We start from the raw sequence: 22,676 nt of genomic DNA on the forward strand, positions 1-22,676 counted from the left end.
CTTGGTTCAAGAATCATAAAAGAAGGTTGTATACATGGAAGAACCCTGGAGATAATAAAAGGTATCAGATAGATTATATAATGGTAAGACAGATATTTAGGAACCAGGTTTTAAATTGTAAGACATTTCCAGGTGTAGATGTGGACTCTGACCACAATCTATTGGTTATGAACTGTAGATTAAAACTGAAGAAACTGCAAAAAGGTGGGAATTTAAGGAGATAGGACCTGGATAAACTGAAAGAACCAGAGGTTGTAGGGAGTTTCAGGGAGACCATAAGAGAACAATTCACAGGAATGGGGGAAAGAAATACAGTAGAAGAAGAATGTGTAGCTTTGAGGGATGAAATAGTGAAGGCAGCAGAGGATCAAGTAGGTAAAAAGACGAGGGCTAGTAGAAACCCTTGGGTGACAGAAGCAATATTTAATTTAATTGATGAAAGGAGAAAATATAAAAATGCAGTAAATGAAGCAGGCAAAAAGGAATACAAACATCTCAAAAATGATATCGACAGGAAGTGCAAAATGGCAAAGCAGGGATGGCTAGAGGACAAATGTGAGGATGTAGAGGCTTATCTCACTAGGTGTAAGATAGATACTGCCTACAGGAAAATTAAAGAGACCTTTGGAGAAAAGAGAGCCACTTCTATGAATATCTAGAGCTCAGATGGAAACCCATTTCTAAGCAAAGAGGGGAAAGCAGACAGGTGGAAGGAGTATATAGAGGATCTATACAAGGGCGATGAACTTAAGGACAATATTATGGAAATGGAAGAGGATGTAGATGAAGATGAAATGGGAGATACGATACTGCATGAAGAGTTTGACAGAACACTGAAAACCCGGGTTGAAATAAGGCCACTGGAGTAGACAACATTCCATTAGAACTACTGACGGTCTTGGGAGAGCCAGTCCTGACAAAACTCTACCATCTGGTGAGAAAGATGTACAGGACAGGCTAAATACCCTCAGACTTCAAGACGAATGTAATAATTCTAATCCCAAAGAAAGAAGGTGTTGACAGATGTGAAAATTACCAAACTATCAGTTTAATAAGTCACAGCTGCAAAATACTAACGCAAATTATTTACAGATGAATGGAAAAACTGGTAGAAGCCAACCTCGGGGAAGATCAGTTTGGATTCCATAGATATACTGGAACATGTGAGGCAATACTGCCCTTATGACTTATCTTAGAAGTAAGATTAAGGAAAGGCAAACCTACATTTCTAGCATTTGTAGACTTAGAGAAAGCTTTTGACAATGTTGACTGGAATACTCTCTTTCAAATTCTACTGGTGGCAGAGGTAAAATACAGGGAGCGAAAGGCTATTTACAATTTGTACAGAAACCAGATGGCAGTTATAAGAGTCGAGAGACATCAAAGGGAAGCAGTGGTTGGGAAGGGAGTGAGACAGTGTTGTAGCCTCTTCCCAATGTTGTCCAATCTCTATATTGAGCAAGCGGTAAAGGAAACAAAAGAAAAATTCAGAGTAGGTATTAAAATTCATGGAGAAGAAATAAAAACTTTAAGGTTCGCTGATGACATTGTAATTCTGTCTGAGACAGCAAGGGACTTGGAAGAGCAGTTCAACAGAATGGATAGTGTCTTGAAAGGAGGATATAAGATGAACATCAACAAAAGCAAAACGAGGATAATGGAATGTAGTCGAGTTAAGTTGGGTGATGCTGAGGGAATTAGATTAGGAAATGAGACACTTAAAGTAGTAAAGGAGTTTTGCTATTTGGGGAGCAAAATAACTGATGATGGTCAAAGTAGAGAAGATATAAGCTTTTGAAATGTGGTGCTACAGAAGAATGTTTAAGATTAGGTGGGTAGATCACGTAACTAATGAGGAGGTATTGAACAGGATTGGGGAAAGAAGTTTGTGCCCAACTTGACTAGAAGAAGGGATCGGTTGGTAGGACATGTTCTGAGGCATCAAGGGATCACAAATTTAGCATTGGAGGACAAAGTGGAGGGTAAAAATCGTAGAGGGAGACCAACAGATCAATACACTAAGCAGATTCAGAAGGATGTAGGTAGCAGTAGGTACTGGGAGATGGAGGAGGTTGCACTGGATAGATTAGCATGGAGAGCTGCTTGAAACCAGTCTCAGGACTGAAGACCATAACAACAACAACATGCTGTTTGTAGCAGCTGACCCACATTCTTATTTTCCTATTCATTATTAAACCTACTCCTGCATTACCCCTATATGATTTTGTGTTTATGACCCTGTAGTCACCTGACCAGATGTCTTGTTCCTCCTGCCACCGAACTTCACTAATTCCCACTATATCTAACTTTAACCTATCCATTTCCCTTTTTAAATTTTCTAACCTACCTGCCCAATTAAGGGATATGACATTCCACGTTCCGATACGTAGAACACCAGTTTTCTTTCTCCTGATAACAACATCCTCTAGTAGTCTCTGCCCAGAGATCCGAATGTGGGACTATATTACCTCCGGAATGTTTTACCCAAGAGGACACCATCATCATTTAACCATACAGTAAAGCTGCATGCCTTCGGGAAAAATTATGGCCGTAGTTTCCCCTTGCTTTCAGCTGTTCACAGTACCAGCATCGCAAGGCCGTTTTGGTTAGTGTTACAAGGCCAGATCAGTCAATCATCCAGACTGTTGCCCCTGCAACTACTGAAAAGGCTGCTGCCCCTCTTCAGGAACCACGCGTTTGTCTGGCCTCTCAACAGATACCCCTCCATTGTAGTTGCACCTACGGTACGGCTATCTGTATCGCTGAGGCACGCAAGGCTCTCCACCAACGGCAAGGTCCATAGTTCATTGTTCATCAGTATTGATGTAATGTGGAGAATGATGTTAGGCAGGGACTGAGTAGGAAACCTGTCTTTTGTTATTGTGGAGAAAGTTTATGAAAGACAAACATAGTCAGCAAGGTTTGTTATGCAAGTTGTTTTTGATGTGAAGTAGCAGATGCAAGTAAATACTCAGTTATACTTATGCAGAAATGTTGTGAAGTGTGACATCTTTTGTAATGTCTGTAATCTATACACTGAAAAGTGATTAATCATTTTGTTGGTAGTTAATGTGAAGAATATGACACTTGAAAATAGGAAGAAAACTGGAGAATGTTTTTAGTGAATTAACAACTATACCTGTACACCACTACATACTTGTACACTGTTGTAAGGTAATGAGATGTGAAAACTGTTTATTTGCAAACTTATGAAATTTTTATGCTTACACTGAACCATATAAAGTAAGTCAGGACGTCACATCTGAACACTTGATGTTTTATGTATTTCAGTACTCAAAAGGCTACATAAATTGAACTACTTATTTCTTCAGACTATACACTTGAGACATATAACTGTTTCATTACTGTTTCTGAAAAGCTGATGAGAGGTTGGAGTCATTTTGTTACTTTTCTGACATCATGAAGAGGTATACACAAGTTTTAGAAACATTTTACCCCATATGGGAGACTCTATACTGGATTTGTCTTGTGCTTTATGTGCATTAAGTGTTACATCCATACAGTGACTTATTGAAACCTGTAATGACCAACATTTATCTGTACAGACATTCAAGGTTTTACGTGTTTCAACACAACAATATCCCACACAATGACTTGTAAATATCTCAGTGCTATTAAATATTTTCTTTGATGTTTTCTCATTTATGTAATCAACTATGAGTATGGGGGTGATTCTTGAAAGATACTAACAGTTACAAATATTACTTTGCCATTTAATACTATACCCACACCCCATTAACACTGCCTAACATTTTATCATTTTTGTAAATGCCTTGAAGATACTGTCTGATAACTGATAATATATGTATACTATTCTTTGTCTTTGAACTACTTGTAAACTGTACAGAATGCACCATCCCATTTTACATAGATGTCTGTGACACAGAACTCCGAAACAAACAAATCCTATATTTACGGAAGTGTGTCAAACATATAAAGAGAATTATTAAAATCTGTGGGCACTTGTTATGTGTGATACGTGCAATAAACTGTTTTGACCATGTAATTCTCAAATTTATGCTCTTATCCTTTTTTTGATCTTATTTGAAATGTTTTAAACCCTGACTGTATAGGAGTACACATCAAAAAAGTATTCCATCACGCCAGCTCCCAGAACTCCTGAAGATAGATGGATGTTGACTGTGGATATTGTATCACAGCCACAGTCCCTTTGACTGTTTGGAGATGTCACTAAACTCACCCAAAGATATAAACAATGATGCATGAGCAGCACTTATTAGATGGAGGGAGTCTAACAGTCAATCAGTTCCAGTCATTCCACCATGAAAGAGATACACGGCTTGTGTTGTCTGTAATTCAGCCATGCATAGACATTGTGCCAGGAAAGGCTCTCAAAAGCGAAGTGACCAGGCATCTTGGAATGAACCAAAGTGATGTTGTTTGGACATGGAGGAGATACACAAGACTGGTCTTATTACATGGGGTTAAATATTTATTGCTCTATTGGAAACACCATCAAAACCAGATGAGCTTTTAGTTTTGAGGGACTCTATAATTTTCTTAATTTCAGAAGGAGAAGTTAGTGATACATTCATATGACTGAATTTAATGAAAGTTACTTTTTCAACACAGTGGAATGATTTTGCTCATGAACTGTTTGTCCTTATGCTTTCTACTACATTTAAGAAATGATTATTATTGTGACTCATCATTTACAGCCCTTCCTTTCAGTTCAACAGTGATGTTGTCTTGTTCTGTGGCTCGGTGTCCTGTCTCTCATTTCACTATGTTTCAGATAGCCTTAAGTCTGTTGTCGGTAGTACTGATTTCTGATATTATGTACAAGTTCCTTGATTTTTTAATTAACTTTCTTAGTAAGTTTGAGTAATTTTTGTAGTGTACAACTACTGCAGGATCCCTACTTTTTCTTGTCAAAAGACACATTACCCATTTACCTTTCACAAGGTACTTCAATATCTAGTGATACATGTTATTTATCCTAACTGTGCATCAGTCCCAAACCACATCAAATGAATGCTATGGATGCTTGTGAATAATTGACAGCTGTCTTTCTGAATGAGGGCAGAAGTGTTGAAGATAATCAAAGTCAGTGTAAGCACTGCTGTTCATGAACATTTGCAGATGTTGTGGATACACAACAATGTGTGATCACATTACAATTTCAAAATAGGTGTTTGCTGGCAGTTTTTAACAGATTTACAACTGATGTCAGAGGTTTATTGTAGCCAACTGTAATTACTTTTAATGCCAGTAAGGCATTTCATTTATTATCTGAGACCATTCACTGCTTTCTTCCTGACACATAATTACAGTGCTCTCCGCATTCTGAGTTACACAACTAAATGCTTCAGTAAAAACTAACATTTACCTTCAAAACTCATTACAGTATCTTTAAAAAATGTTAGAGTAGACTGATATTAGTCCATCAAACCACTATGTTCTCAGATCACATTCTAATAATCAAGATGGTATTGACAGGAGACATACAAAAAGTAAATGATGCTTGTAAACTTGAAAATTGGTTTTGTCACAAGTTTTAGAAAACTTTGTATGTAGCTGCTAATTTTTCATAGGTTTCTATAACTTCATGATTAAATATTTGCCTCTGTCTACAGTGAGTGATACCTACACCTATAATTGATATCACACACAAAAACCTGCTCAACAATAATTTCAGTGTTACATTTTCATCCAATCACAGTAGAGTTATTGCTTCATCAACATTATGTTTTGCTGCTCTTAAAAATGTAAAAAGGTTCTGCACACTTACGGTATTCTCCATATTCAGTCTTACACAACTACCTTTTCCAATAAAAACTCGCATTTGCCTTAGAAACGCATTTCAGTATATTTAATAAATATTAGAGTAGATTGATATCAGTTCATCAAACTAAGATATTGTCAGGACACATGTTAATGAGCAGTGTGGTATTAACAGGAGATCTAAGAAAAGTAAATTTTTCTTGTAAACTTGAAAATTCATTTTGTCACAAGCTTCAGAAAACTTTTTCTGTAGCTGCTAATTTTTCAGTTTTGTATAACTTCATCATTTAACATTTGCCTCTGCCTGCAGTGAATGATACTAACGTTTATTATTGATGTAACACAAACAAATATACTCAATAAAAATTTTAGTGCATACATATTCCTCAAATCTTACCAGTGTAAATGCTTCATTAACATCATGTTTTCTTGCCCTTAAAAATGCAAGAAGAAATGTGTCATCAGTCCTTGGGTACAATTCAGGCTCATCTGTAAACATAATAAAACATTTTTTTGTATAAAAAGGTCACATTTTTACACCATTCATCATGTCACTATATTGGTTTTTTTACTATTATTTCATTACAGGTTCTCTTTCATTTTACCTGATTTATTCCAAACAGCTTTAAAATATGTGGAAATAACTCTAAAACGTAATTATTTCAATTACAGTTAGTTTCAAATTCCATGGATCATAATTGTAATGATGTGGAATGAGTCATTTTACATTCACATCAGAAATTAATTTATAAATGTGGCTACATGCTGACCATTTACAGGTGTTGTTTTTTATTTTTTTAATGCAGATTTTAGTTAATAATTCCTAATCAGCAGTTTTTACACATTACAATGAATAAAAGGACTTATCAAGGAGAAACTTTTTCAGTTTGTAATCAAGTTTTACTTTGTTGTCTGTCAGATATTTTCCATGACTGATCAAAATTTTGGTTGCAACATTATGCACCCATTTTGTGCTTTAAGATAGTCTTTACGTGGAGTAACATTATTGTAATTATGTACATCACTGGTAGATTATTTAAAAAAAAACTTTGTGAAGGAATAAATATACTGTGAATCAGTAGTCAAACTGTATAACTCCTTAACAAGACATCTACAAGATGACCCTGGACCATCACCATATATTATTCTTACAGCTTGTTTTTGAGCAATGAAGCCTTTATTTTTAAAGATGAATTACCAGTACATCAGAACATTATTCCATATGACATAAATAAATAAATAAATAAATATTGAATGAAAATATGCCGTAAATGCCAACTTATTGATTTGTCTCTCCCCAGGATTTTCAATTACTCTAAGTGCAAATGTGTCTGAATTAAGTTGTTTTAGAAGTTCCAAGAATGTTTTTTTCCTGTTTAAATTCTCATCAATATGGACACCTAAAGACACTGAAGCTGTCACCCTATTTATTATTTCCTCTCTGTGTTACACTTACCACTGTGCCATACCTCAGGATGTGAAGGGCTGAATATGTTGTGTCCTACTGAAATTGAGAGTGGGACCATTTGTAAAAACTAGCCAATAGTACTTTTAAGAATAGTGTTTAGCACTTCTTCTTTTGTTGTATGTATGCTTCAACTGATTACAATACTAGTGTCATCCATAAAAAGTATTACTTTTCTAGCTGTGTATTAATTAGATGGAAAATCATTAAGATGTTTAAAGAACACTAACAGAACTAAGCTTGAGCCTTGGAGGTCTCCATTCATTCACTTTACAACTCATAGGAAGTGAGACAGTAAAAGAAGTAGACAAATTTTGCTATTTGTGGAGCAAAACATGTGATGATGGCCATAGTTGAGAGGGAATATAAAACTGGCAATAGCATGAAAAGTATTTGTAAAAAATAGAATCTATTAACACCAAATATGAATTTATTCCTTAAGAAGTGTTTCCTAAAGTTGTTTATCTGGAATGTAGCCTTGTACAGATGTGAAATATTCACAATAAGCCATTCAGAAAATAAGAAAATAGAAACTTTTGAAATATGGTGCTGTAAAAGAAAGTTGAAGACTGTATAGGTAGATTGTATCACTGATGAGGAATTGCTGACTCAGTATGGGGAAAAGAGATATTTATGGCAGAATTTGACCAAAAGAATGGATCAAATCCTAGGACACATCCTGAGCCATCAAGGAATACTCAGTTTGGTAAAGGAGGGAAGTATATGAGGAGAGAGTGTCAAAACTGTTGAGGGAAGGCTAGACATGAATACAGTAAGCAAGTTCAAATGGTTGAAGGTTGCATCACTTCTTCAGAAATGACAAGGCTTGCACAAGATACACAAGCATGGCAAGCTGCATCAAACCAGACTTTGGACTGAAGTCTATAACAACAACTCCAAATAGTCCAGTTTTGTTTACTTTTCCTGTTATGAACAAGATTTTGAAGGTATTAATATCACTATCACTGATTTCATTAATATTAGTATACATCTCTTCAGAAACACTTATTTAATCAGCTTACAGTTTTTAAGTTTTAATGACAAAACAAGGTAGACAGTAGAACCACAGCTCTCAGTAATCTTTCTTTTTATTAAGGAGCAATAATATTTATTTTTATTAAGGGGACGGTACACCAATATGGAGTACAAGTATAAACACTTCCACCCCTATGCCTAATATACCATCTATTTAAGAGAGTCTTTTTCCTTTCTTTACTTCTGTCTGTCCTATTATAAATTAGTACCTCTATTATATTTGACACAGAACAATAATTGCCTTAATTTGTAAACCATTTTTACTGGTCTCTCTTTTACATACTGTGGGATGTGTGAAGTTCCAGCAGCTTCTACATAGCCGTTACACACTTTTATGAAAGCATAGTTTTGGAGAATTGGATATGAATGATGTTAAAAATTATGCAGTACAGTAAATCTAAGAGATTTGGTTGTAACTATAATGTGTGCTCATTTGTTATGTATTATGTGGTTGTTAGGCCCTTTCATGTAGATGATGTGGAATTTCTAATGTGTCATATAGGCTTCCTGGAGTTTGTCGCAGATCAAAAACAATTGCTAATTTATATCTGGACTTCATCCTGGACCCCAGGAGTCAATTAAGGCCCCCACCCCCCACCCCCTTCCCATGACATGTGCAATAGTTCAAAATGGCATTGTAATGCCACATCTTTGTGGCAGTGATGACAGCTCTGATTGCTGTGCACAAAGCTGGTGAACAGAAGAACCTGGCTACTCTTCTGACACAGCTAATCACAATATTACTTCATTTGGTGAGTAAGCAACTTAAGCACAGCAGCTTAACAGAACAATGTGAAGTCAACATCAATGATGAGTGATTGTGGAAAAGTGTAATTGGTATCAAGTGGCATGAACACATTATATGTAAGTGTAGGTTGTGGGTTGTATAATAATAAGTATGAACTGATGGTAGACTATGTTAATAGTGCTGTACACAGTTAAGCAATGATGCCACCAAAGAGACAATGAAAGACAGTCGTAGGAGACGATGTGGTCATGTAGAATATTGGTAATGACTTATTATTAAGAACATTAGGTAGTATAAAAATAACTTATCACAAGTAGAAGGAAAATACACAGAAACTGCATGAAAAAAAATAACTGAAATTATGACTGAATCAATTGGATACAATGAAGAAAATAGTTGGAGACATATGCCAAGAATTTCAGAATGTTGTTGTTGTTGTTGTTGTGATTTAGTCCTGAGGCTGATTTGATGCAGCTCTCCATGCTACTCTATCCTGCGCAAGCTTCTTCATCTCCCACTACCTACTGCAGCCTCCATCCTTCTGAATCTGCTTAGTGTATTCATCTCTTGGTCTCCCTCTACGATTTTTACCCTCCACACTACCCTCCAGTACTAAATTGGTGATCCCTTGATGCCTCAGAACCTGTCCTACCAACTGATCTATTCTTCTGGTCAAGTTGTGCCATAAACTCCTCTTCTCCCCAATTCTATTCAATACCTCTTCATTAGTTATGTGATCCACCCATCTAATCTTGAGCATTCTTCTGTACTGCCTCTTCTAAGATAAGTCGTAGGGTCAGTATTGCCTCACATGTTCCAACATTTCTATGGAATCCAAACTGATCTTCCCCGAGGTCGACTTCTACCAGTTTTTCCATTCATCTGTAAATAATTTGAGTTAGTATTTTGCAGCTGTGGCTTATTAAACTGATAGTTTGGTAATTTTCACATCTGTCAACACCTGCTTTCTTTGCGATTGGAATTATTATATTCTTCTTGAAGTCTAAGGGAATTTCGCCTGTCTCATATATCTTGCTCACCAGATGGTAGAGTTTTGTTGGGACTGTCTCTCCCAAGGCTGTCAGTAGTTCTAATGGCATGTTGTCTACACCCGGGGCCTTGTTTTGACTTAGGTCTTTCAGTGCTCTGCCAAACTCTTCACGCAGTATTGTATCTCCTATTTTATCTTCATCTACCTCCTCTTCCAGTTCCATAATATTGTCCTCAAGAACATTGCCCTGTATAGACCCTCTATATACTCCTTCCACCTTTCTGGTTTCCTTTCATTGCTTAGAACTGGGTTTCCATCTCAGCTCTTGATATTCGTGCAAGTTGTTCTCTTTTCTCCAAAGGTTTCTTTAAAGATAGCCAACAAATTGGACTGAAAATATAGAATATCAGAGGTGAATCTGCACCTGAAATTTAAACTGAATTAAATTATTAAAATGAACGAGCAGAACTGTGTCATTTTATCGGCAAAAAGTATGTGTCAGGCTAACAAGGAAAACATATTTAAAGCTATTGGAAGTACACTAGAAGAATGATAAAATCTACAAGATAAAATAATACAATTTCTGCACATCATAAAACAATAAGTAAATTCACATGGCAGCATGACTAAAGGAAAGTTGTGAAAAGTTATAAAAAAGAACGTGGAAGAAAGAAAGCAAGAATTCATCAATACATCTGTTAATGCCCTAAATGATACTTATCAGAGGGTCCAATAATTTCAGCATTTCAACTCTGTCAGTGTCATACGTACAGCAGTGAGATTTTGAACTAATTTGTGTGAAAAGAAGAAGATTAGAATCTACACATGATACATGCAGTGAAAAGCACATGTGTGGAGTAGGCAAATGATTTATACCTGTGAAAGTTACCACCAATTTGAAGGCATGATCCTATAAAAGTACTGGTCACTTTGGACATTATCACACAGCAGGAGAAACTATTGGGGATATTAATGTAGAAACTGATGAGCATGATTCACAACAAGCTGTTGTTGATGCAGTACAATGGTATTGACAACTTGTGCTTCTTATTGGACTGTATCAAATCACTTGAAGAGAAACATCAGTATAAGAAAATCATAACACTAGTTACCAGAACTGTAGGTTCAAGTTGTGAGATCCTACATATAGAAGCAATTAGGTGGTACAATACTGGCCAAGCAATAAACCTTGTCTCTACGTGTTGTTTTCAGACACCCAGTTGTCAGTTCATGTAGTTTTATTCTATATGACAACCACTTGCTTTGTATGGACAGAGCTATACAATGTAGGGCCCTGTAATAGGTGGATCAGGTCACATACTGTCACATAGAATAAGGTGTAATTAGATGAATGACGAACACTAACTTCACTTAACAAAGTGTTTTTATTACATCCTGATGATGTGGATGATGACTACATCGGCCAGGTGTTAACCAGAGCTGAGTAAGCTCGGCAGTGTCAGCTCAACTCTGCACGCTGCAGGCTCCAGAGATAGGCAACAATGAGAAAGGTATGTGGTCATACCATGAAAAGGTGTGATCTATAATGGAATTTTGTATTCCTAAAAGTATTAGAGATGTGAGTAGCTTCCTCAGACACTTTTTTTTTTTTTTTTTTTTTTTTTTTTTTTTTTTTTTTTTTTTTTTTTTTTTTTTTTTTTTTTGAGTGTGTACTCAATTTAGCCATTGGCAACACCTAGTGACAATGTACACATAATTGAATAAACAGATACAGAAATGCATATTTACAAGAATGAAAAGCTTAACTGTTACAGGTTTGTACATTATGTTTTAAAAATTGAATTGAATTGAATTGGAGAATAATTAAAAGTGCATTGGCTTACAATTCACACCAATTCTGAAATATCTTCATCAGCAAGACATATTTATAATTTACGTACACCATTAAAACCTACAGATTGTGACCAGCAGTCTTGATGAAGTTAAGAATCACTTTATATAGACGAACGTCTTTAGTACACAAAAGAGAAGAAGCTGATTGAGGAAGATGGTAGCCCATACTCAGCAATGTCTTCAGAGAGACCAACCATTCACAGTCAAATTTCGGGCACATAAATAAGATGTGGTTTACATCAGCTTCCAACTCAGGATCACACTCACATGCTGGTGAACTGTAAACGTTGATCCAATGTAGATGTTGTGGGAAAGAGTCGTGATTGAAGCGGAGTCTTATGATGGTAGAAATCGTGAATTGGTCCAGATGTGTCCTCATGAACCATGGCTGTGAAGCAATCCAAGGTTGTAGCACTGTGTTATAACCCCCTTTTGTCTGTTGAGAAACATTCCACATTTCCTGCCATTGTTGTCTTGCGTGATCCTTGACTTCACGTAAGTAGTCTGTATAAGGAAGGTGCAGATCCAGGATGGTGCCTAAGATTGCTGCTTGTTTGGCTAATGCATCAACTTCATCATTATAGAGGATACCAGAGTGAGAAGGTACCCACAACAAATGAATCGTCCAGCCTGTGCGTGTGCTGCTAATATATTCAGATATCACATCCAAGATATAACTGTTGGTTGTTTTGTTCCATCAACTGTACTGAATGTTTTTAAGAATGCTTTGCGAGTCAGATACTATCAATATCTTGGGGAAGTACGTGCTAGAGACAAACTTAAGTGCTTCCAAAACTGACACTGTCTCCGCTGTAAAAATAGATGTGCTCATAGGCAGTTTGAAGGTTTTGCAGATCTGGATCTGAGAGCAGAAAAAAGCGCATCCTGTACACTCTTCTTGCGGAATTTTGGAGCCATCGGTATATACACAGAGAAAACCCGGCTATTGTGCTTGATCGACACGATTGAAGCCAACGTTGATATTAGTACTGTGCAGCCAGGTCGTACTTAAATAATGGACTGGGATCTGGGAGCACAGCATTTGAAGATCATATTCAAAAACAGGAAGATGTGCTGAACGTCATATAGAATGTATGACAGGTGACCAAGTGTCAAAGCTGGCACAAACGGCTGGCACTTTATTCATTCTGTGGGATGCAATCCACAGTCGATAAATGCAGTCTCTACTTTGATAGACGGAACTGTCCATAATGGCCATGCCTTGAATGTAGAATTTGTCTGATAACATTTGGCGCCTAATGCTCAAGGGCATCTCCCGTGCTTCTATTAAAAGGGTGTTGGTGGGCATTGATTGGATGGCTCCAAGACAGGTATGAATGGCTCTATATTAAAGAGTATCTAATTTGGAGAGATGAATCTTTGACGCAGTGTGGTAGAATTGACAGCCAAAGTCTAATCGAGATCGAATTATCCCTCAGTACATGGTGAGTAAAAAACTCTGGTGCGCTCCCCACCAGACATGAGTGAGTGATCTGATTACATTTAAACCTTCTTCACACTTGGTAACGGTGGTTCGGATGTGGGGCGCCCAGCTTAACCAAGAGTCAAAAATCATCCCCTACTGTCATTTTATCAAAGACCTTTGTATCAAAGCCAGGCCACTCTAAGAATTGTTAAAAGCTGATGCTAAATTTGTCTGGGGTGGTGCTCAACAAGATTCTTTCGATGTGCTACAAAAAGCTCTGAAAACTGCTACAAGGTACTGTGTGACGACATCCAGGGCATCACCAAGGTGCACAAGTATTTTGATTTCTTTTGCTCCAAAGACACACTTTCTTGGATTAAATTTCGGTGCACCTTGCTGGAGACACTTAAGAACGACCCTCAGTCTTTTTATATGTTCATCACATGTCTCTGAGAACACCATAATGTCATCTAAATAACAAAGACACATTGTCCACTTCAGGTGCTTTAGAAGATTATCCATCATCTGTTCAAAAGTTGCTGGTGCATTACACAAACCAAATGGCACCCCTCAGGGATGATGAATTCAGTTTTCTCACGATCAGACTCAACTTCTTTTATTTGCCTGTATACAGAGTACATGTCCATGGTAGAGAAAAACTTAGCCCCCTTCAGACAATTTAGTGTATCGTCAATTTGTGGAAGAGTGTTAACATCCTTTTTAATTATCTCATTAAGCTTGCTTCCTGTAATCAACACAAAAGCGCCAACAGCCATCCTTCTTCCTGATGAGGACCACTGGTGATGACCATGGGCTCAGCAGCGAAACACTGTCACCCAGAAGAAGGTGTAATTAGATGAATTATGAACCCTACCTTCACATAATGAAGGTTTATTCAGCACTTCCACACACAAGAGCGCGGGGCGAACTGCCTCTGGCCAGAACACATACAGTATATATACAGATACATAACATTCCAATACAATGATTCTTGACATTTGTGGATATTTGTAGAATGTACCTGAACCAAATACAGAAATTGAAATTGTACAGTCCAGGTGAATTTTGAACTCACGACCCTTCATGCAACTGTTCAGTATCATAACCATTACACCATGGTGCTACTCGGCTGCTTCTGTGACATTGCTCCCTTCTTAAGAGAACAGAGTCTGGGTGTTACATCCTCCTAACCCAGCAACGAGTCATCGGTCCTGCATACGCTGACTCCCAATGACTGATTCTCGCCCTGATGGTGATCGTCATCGAATTTCTTTTGCTGCTAAGCTCTTTGCCACCTTTTCATGTGTTGCCTGTTACAGGAGCTACCAAACTTACCCTGGGTTTCGGGAACCTTATAGGGCTTCTTTCAAAGGACTAGGGCCATATATCTGATCTTTCATCATCTTGTGTCAAGGGTCGAAATCTTTAACTTCATTAGTAACATTAGACAACTGTCTTACAGCCTTAAAAGGTCCAAAGTAGTGCCCAAGGATCTTCTCATGGAGACCAACCTTCCAAACAGGAGTGAAGATCCAGACGAGGTCACCAGGCTGGTAAGCAACAGAGCGGTGGCTGATGTCATACCATCGGCGGTTGTTTTCTTGAGATTGCAGTGTGCAGAGTTGAGCTAACTGCTGAGCTTCCTCAGCTCTGGTTAACACCTGGCCAATGTAGTCATTGTCCACATCATCAGGATGTAACAGAAACACAGTGTCCATCATCATAGTCGCCTCACACCCAAGCACCAGGAAAAATGGCATAAATCCTGTGGTGTATTGTTTTGCGGTGTTGTAGGCAAACTTCAAGAAAGGTAGCATCTCATCCTATTTGCTCTGCTCAACATTGATGAACATTGATAGCTTGTCAGCCTAGGTCTTATTAAGGCATTCGGTAAGCCCTTTAGTTTGCGGATGGTAGGCAGTCATCGCGTGATGAGTAATGTTGCACCGACAGTTTATCTCTATCGCAAGATTCGATTGAAAAACTTTCCCTTGATCCATAATTAACGACCTTGGGGCATCATATTTTAATACAATGTCTTCTATGATGAATTTGGCTATCTTGGATGCTTTGTCTGTTTTCAAGGCTTTTGTAACGGCATAGCGTGTGAGATAATCAGTGCAAACAATAATCCATCTATTGCCACTAGCAGATGTTGTAAATCATCTGAGGAGGTCAATCCAAATGTACTGGAAAGGCGTTTTGGCTGGTGGAATTGGTATGAGTTGGCCAGTTGGCTTCTGAGGAACTGCCGTTCTCTTCTGGCACTCTCGACAGGGCAACACATAGTGAGGGACATTCCTAAATAAACCTGGCCACAAAAATCACTTGCGGATCGTATCATATGTCTTAATAAAACCTAAATGTCAGCCTCAGGTTTGTCATGGAATTTCTGTAGAACATCTAAGTGCATGTCTTAGGAATCACTGGTAGCCACCTCTTTCCAAACGGATCAAAGTTTTTCTTGCAAAGTAATCCATTAACTACCTTAAATTGTCCTTTCACATCCTCTGACCAATTTAAGGCAAGCATAATTTGAGATATCGTGGTGTCCTTCTTGTGCTCAGCAGAGAGATACTGGAGTGCAGTGAGACAGTTACTTACTTCATCAAGGTCTTGATGGTCTTGCACAGGGTTTCTTGAGAAACAGTCGGCATCTTGGTGTTTTCTTCCACTTTTGTACACTAAGGTAATGTCATACTCTTAAAGATGTAGTGCCCACCTGATGAGTCGTCCTGTTGGATCCTTAAGATCTGTCAACCAACAAAGTGAATGATGGTCTGTAACAACTGTGAATGGCCTTCCATAGAGATACTATCAAAATTTGCACACGGCCCAGATTACAGCAAGACATTCTCTTTCTGTAGTTGAGTAGTTTCTCTCAGCTTTTGAAAGTGTCATAGAAGCATAGGCTATAACCTTCTCTTTTCCATCCGAAATTTGCACCAGAACAGCACTGATCCCAGACCTGCTAGCATCTGTGTGTAGTTCTGTAGGGGCTTCTCTTTTCCATCCGAAATTTGCACCAGAACAGCACCGATCCCAGACCTGCTAGCATCTGTGTGTAGTTCTGTAGGTGTTCTCTCATCATACAGACCAAGTACGGGGTCAGTTGTCAGAGCTTTTCGCAGCACATAGAAAGAATCTTGTTGAGCACCACCCCAGATAAATTTAGCATCAGCTTTTAACAACTCTTGGTGTGGCCTGGCTTTGATACAAAATTCTTTGATAATATGACAGTAATAAGAATATGATCCAGGGAAGCTTCTCACATCTCTAATACTTTTAGGAATAGGAAATTCCGTTATAGATCTCACCTTTTCTGGGTCTGGCCGCACAACTTCATTTGATGCAAGGTGTCCAAGTATTTTGATTTCTTTTGCTCCAAAGACACACTTTCTTGGATTAAGTTTTGGTCTGCCTTGTTGGAGACACTTAAGAATGGCCCTCAGTCTTTTTATCTTTTTATACGTTCATCAAATGTCTCTGAGAACACTATAGTGTCATCTAAATACCAAAGACACATCATCCACTTCAGGTGACTTATAAGATTATCCATCATCCGTTCAAAAGTGGCTGGTGCATTACACAAACCAAACGGCATTACCTTAAACTCATACAGGCCCTCAGGGGTGATGAATGCAGTTTTCTCATGATCAGCCTCATCTACTTCGATTTGTCAGCCCCCTTCAGACAGTCTAGTGTATTGTCTATTTGTGGAGGAGGGTAAACGTCCTTTTTAGTTATCTTATTAAGCTTCCCATAATCAAAAAATAAGTGTGAACTGCCATCCTCCTTCCTGATGAGAACCACAGGTGATGACCATGGGATATGTGAAGGCTGAATGATGTCTTTCTTCATCATTTTCTCTTCCTTGACACTCTGTTGCTGACACACAGTATGCTTATGCTCTCTAGGTTATTGGTTGATGGTCTCCAGTGCTAATTGAGTGGTTCACCATTGATTTGTCTAATTTGCTCCTCACCTGTGGATTGAAGCGCTCAGAGAACTTTTGAAAAATGGCAAGTAGCTTCATCTGTTGTTCCTTGGTGAGATCTGGTGATAGTTGAGCTAGAAGATCTTGTCTCGTAGTGGTAGTGCTAATTTCGTCCACAGACTCAGCATGGGAGGTTTCTATGATGTTCAGCTGTTCTTCAATTAACGGCTCAGCATTTGCTATGCACATGTGTCTTGGAAGGATCTGTGGTTCTTGGTGACAGTAACTATAAATAATTCACCAAAACTGTTCTTAAACGAGACGACAGAGACTGGGATGACCAAGTTATTCTTCAGTGGCATGCTTCTCTACCATTCCACTACAAGATCCATGGGTTGATGCATGGCATGACACATGACAGTTACCTTTTTAGTGCTGACTGTAGGAATGATCACTTCATCCAGCACACATAGTCTCCACACACTCGGATATGCATCTCCCTGTCCACACTATCTCATCTCTGTTCAAACAAAATTTGGGCTTGCAGCTGGTCGTCATTCAATACTTTGCACGATATTTCAACTCGGCACCTGTCAATCATCTTCAGGTGAGCCATCACAGACTGCCGAAAACGTCCTCCGTTCCGCAGTATATAGCGTACTGTAACTATTCTGCGCGTGCGTCGAAAACTTGATAGTTGAACCACACTGCTTTTTTGCCACGGTTGTCGACACACTCTGTCATCTTCAATTTGAGCAAATCGTGAAGATGATGGGATTCCATGCACTGTCCAGCTGGTAGCCGCTGTCATGGTTTAACAGATTTTCTGCCAGATGTATGTCTACAGATTCTTTAATAATGGAGTCCCAGAAAGACGTTGCTATGGACAAAATCTTTGTTTTCTCATACTCCATTGAATGTCCAGTAGAAATACAATGTTCAGCAATATCGGACTTGCTTAGCTGCAAAAGGCGGGTGTAACATTGGTGTTCAGTGCAGCGTTCTCTCACGGTGCGTGTGGTTTGACCTATGTAAGCCATACCACATTGGCACGGTATCTTGTAAATTCCGGCCTTTCGTAGTAACAGATTGTCCTTAACTGATCCCACAAGGTCCAGAATCTTCGATGGTGGACAGAAAACCACTTTTACCTGAAATTTTCGGAGGATTCTTGCTATTTTAAACGAAGTGTTGCCATCAAATGGAAGAAAAGATAAAGATTGTTCCTGCATGTTCTCCTCTTTATTCACTTCCTGCTTCTTAGTTTTAACTGTTAGTGCCCTGTTAATCTGCCAGATGGAATACCCATTTTCGGTGAATACTGTCTTGAGGTAAGCTATCTAGATCTGAGACAGTATGAGCTCTATGAACAAGTGTTTTAAGCAAACTCATGGTTTGCGATGGGTGATGGCAACTCAATGCTTGTAGGTACAAATCAGTATGAGTGGGTTTCCGGTAAACTGAATGCCCTAAATAACTGTCATTCTTCCTTCAAACCAGGACATCCAAGAAAGGCAAACAACCATCTTTCTCTATTTCCATGGTCAACAGGATGTTGCTATGAATGGAGTTGAGGTGATGTAGAAACTCCATTAATTTATCTTCTCCATGAGGCCACACTATGAAAGTGTCATCCACATACCGCCAAAAAACTGTTGGCTTCAGGGCAGCTGATTCAAGGGCTCTCTCTTAAAAATCCTCCATAAAAAGGTTGGCCACCAAAGGAGACAGGGGGCTACCCATGGGGACACTGTCAGTCTGTTCAAAATATTCTTGATTAAACATAAAATAAGTTGAGGAAAGGGCATGCTTGAACAAAGCAATGATATCAACAGGAAACATGTTACCAATCAGTGTCAAAGAATCTGCTAGAGGAACTTTTGTAAAAAGTGAGACCACATCAAAACTTACTAGAAGGTCTACACTGCTAAGATGAAGAGCCCCCAGTCTATTGATAAAATCAGCTGAGTTTCGTATGTGATGTGAGCACTACAATGACTGGCTGCAAGCCCGAAATTTGTTTGAACAGTTAATTCGTCGGGTAAATTTTAAAATTTACAGTATATCATCTAACCTACCATAATCTTCGAGCAACCACAATCTATAATTGCCTGAGAAGCTTTCAAAAAGTGCCATCCAAGAATGATGTCAAGACTACAATGAATTCTAAGGACTGTGTATGGCCACTTATACCCACACGAACTGTACATCCTCTGGTACGTTTTACATATTTTCCATTAGCCACGTTCAGCAGCATGTTTTGTTGTCAACAAATATGTTTTTCTGCAATTGGTGATGGTACTTCTCCGAAATGACTGAATATGATGCTCCAGAGTCCACAAGAGCTTGGGTTCCTCTGCCATCCATGAGGATACTGATGTAGTTTCCTGTCATTTTTGTAGTGATCAATGGTGGAGGATTTTTCTCCTCAGTGGCACCCTTTAGTTTTCCAGGTTGCGGCAGCTAGGTGAATTGACTGGAGCTTCTAAATGGCGATGGAGACCTTGATCAGCTTGTTGGGGAGTGTCCTCTCCAGTGGCTAGCTTGTGGTGATGGTGACCTGTTTCGTCCTGCACCCACATCTTCTTGTTCATCTTCGTTGTCCCAGAGTTGGCATCAACTAAGATCAGTCTGCTGTCTTCTGGCATGGGCATCATCAAATATCCGCCACCTTTCTCTACAATAGCGCACCACATGTCATCCCCAGTGGAAACATACTGGTTGGTTATCCTGGGTCCTCCAGACATCAGTCTTCCTTGGTGCCCAAACACGTTCCTCATGCGGCATTGTAGGAATGTAACTCCACCTATGCCTCAACTTTTTCACCATTTTAAAGCAAATGAAGGACGAGCGATTAGGTTCAATGTCTGTTCCACTTCCACCCTTAAGACATCTTGAAGCATCTTGGTTTTTTGCTCGCTATGAAATCCAAGAGCCTTCTGAACTTCCTCTCTCATCATCTGATGAAGGGCACTTGTGAAATCAGTTGCTTCCTCCATCATAGACATCAATAGGACATTTGGGAGCCATTCAAACTTCTTGCATGTAATTCTTTTTTGATGCATTGTCTTGATATACTGGCACCATTTTATGAAGTCGTCTGATGCCGAAACCCCTTCAGGAGTAGGGCTTGATAGATGTTCTCAACAACACTCTCCATGAGATGTGCAACCTTATCTTCCTCCTTCATTCTAGGATCCACTATTTTACACAGCTCCAAGATGTCTTGAATGTAGGATGCTGTAGTTTCTCCTGGACGCTGTGCCCTGAACTTTAGTTTATCTTCTGCCTTGCACTTCTGTCATTGTGTGTTGCCGAAATACTTGCGCTGTTCCAGCTGGAATACTTCCCAGCTTGTGAACTTCTCCTTGTTGTTCTGATACCATTGTTTGGCAGTGCCCCCCAAGTAGAAAAATATGTTAGCCAAACACATGGTGTCATCCCATTTGTTAAATTTGACTATACGCTCATATACCTTCAGCCACTTGTTCGGATCTTGGCCATTGTCAGCAGAGAACTCGGAAGGATGTCTCATGTGGTGGCACAAAGTTGCTGTCATTGTAATGTCCTCTTCTTCTTCTGTCTCTGATATATTGCGATCTGTTGAATATGGCTCTAACTCAGGTTTCTCATCATGTAAACAGCGCCTCTGTCGTGCCTGATGGGAGCAACTGTGTCGTCGATAACGTGTGTTAACACAAGTTCCCATACCCGGTGCCTCCACCAGAATAATGTCACATAGAAGAAGGTGTAATTAGATGAACGACGAACACTAATGTCCCTTAACGAAGGTTTATTCAGCACTTGCACATACAAGGGCGCAGAGTGAACTGCCTCTGCCCAGAACACATACAGTACATAAACAGCTACAGAACATTCCAGTACAATGATTCTTGACATTTGTGGATAGTTCTAGAATGATCACAGAACCAAATATAGAAATTAAAATTGCACAGCCCAGGTGAGTTTCGAACTCATGACCCTTCATGCAACAGTTTAGTATCATAACCAATACACCACGGTACTACTAGGTTTCTTCTGTGACAATATAATGAATTATATGATACCACATTCTATCAGTACCAGATTTTGTATATTTTTGAAATCATCAGGAACTTTAAAAGTCAGCAAATTATTTAGTTGGCACAGTCAAGTTTGAAATTATGTACACAAATTATTTCCAATTGTGCTAGCAGAAACTAACTATAAGGTAATGAATCCAATGGCTGTAGGCTCAGTCAGTTGGTTGTTGCGGGTAAATCAGATTTTGGTTATATTCCACGTCAGCATTATTCCTTTTTTATCATTTATTTTCAAAGCTACCAGTATGTGAAACTACATTGTGTTTTGAGCCAAAAATTGAATGTAATAAATATCAGAAAGAGTTAATTGCAAGCCTGGTGTTGTCTACATTGTTTAGAGAGCTAATTTCACACATGGGATTGTTTCAGGCATCAAGCAGCAAGTAAGACACTAGAGACTATCCTGGAGGGCAATGCTGTAAATCAGATGAGTATTTACAATTACAGCTTAAAAGTTTATTCTGTCTTCTAAATTTTACTACTTCATGATATGCGCCACCAAAAAGAGGTTTATCACTTGAGTTTCATACTTTAAATTTTGAGTTGATTATTAGTCACATAACAAACAGAATATCACTGCATGTTTTCAACTACAGAGAAACAGAGTGCCATGGAAATGTTCTGATGACTTGAGGTTGGGCTTCTCAGTTGCTCTCAGTCAGTTTCTGAAACATATTACTTCACTATGATACTTTTAACTTGGTGCTGAGACAGTGTTTGTGGCATGTTCAAGATCTGCCTATGGTGGTTCCAAGATATTTAACCACAAAGCAGTGTTCCAACTCAGGGCTCTTTCAATTAAATTTTGTTTTTTTATGTGCCAGTCTATTTAAGAGGTAAAAGGAACATATTTCCATTTTCAAAGGATTAAGTTTCAGGCAGTTCTCATGTTATACTCTGTACTGTTGTAAGAACTTGTCTCCTCAAACTTCTTTGCTTGGATTGATAAAGTGAAATCATATATCTATATGGCTTTTAGAAGTGTTAATCCATGGTTGGTTATGGCGTGTACATTAAAGAGTGTAGGAAACAAAACACTTACACAGGCCAAGCTATTCTTTTGGTTTCTCCAATGACTTAGCTTCCTTGAAACTTGACAAAGAACCTTTGTTTTCCGATAAAATACTGATTATTTCCTTGAAGCTATAATTGTTTGTTATGCTGTAGATCTTCTGGAGCATTATGTTATGTTGAATAGTATCCTAGATTGGCACAAGCTCACAGCAGCACCTGGATCATAGAGAGAGATAGTATTGTGAAAGAGACAAGGAAGAATGGATCAAATATTTGAGGAGATCCCAATAGAAACAGATAATGAGGATAGATTAATATACAATGTTCATGCAAATGAACTATGGATGACTTAATCCAG

General features: G+C 38.5%; 1 protein-coding gene across 4 annotated transcripts in view; it reads right to left on the reverse strand.

Annotated features, from left to right (window-relative positions):
- Positions 1 to 22,676, reverse strand: part of LOC126325851 (clavesin-2-like) — a 223,457-nt gene that overhangs the window by 63,420 nt on the left and 137,361 nt on the right. For all 4 annotated transcript variants that reach the window (XM_049995366.1, XM_049995348.1, XM_049995374.1 and 1 more), the window contains one exon: positions 6,164 to 6,255. In XM_049995366.1, coding sequence (XP_049851323.1) covers positions 6,164 to 6,255 — 92 coding nt within the window. The remainder of the gene's footprint in view (positions 1 to 6,163; positions 6,256 to 22,676) is intronic.

The sequence above is a fragment of the Schistocerca gregaria genome, chromosome 2 (assembly GCF_023897955.1).
Source record: "Schistocerca gregaria isolate iqSchGreg1 chromosome 2, iqSchGreg1.2, whole genome shotgun sequence".
Taxonomy (NCBI): Eukaryota; Metazoa; Arthropoda; class Insecta; order Orthoptera; family Acrididae; genus Schistocerca; species Schistocerca gregaria.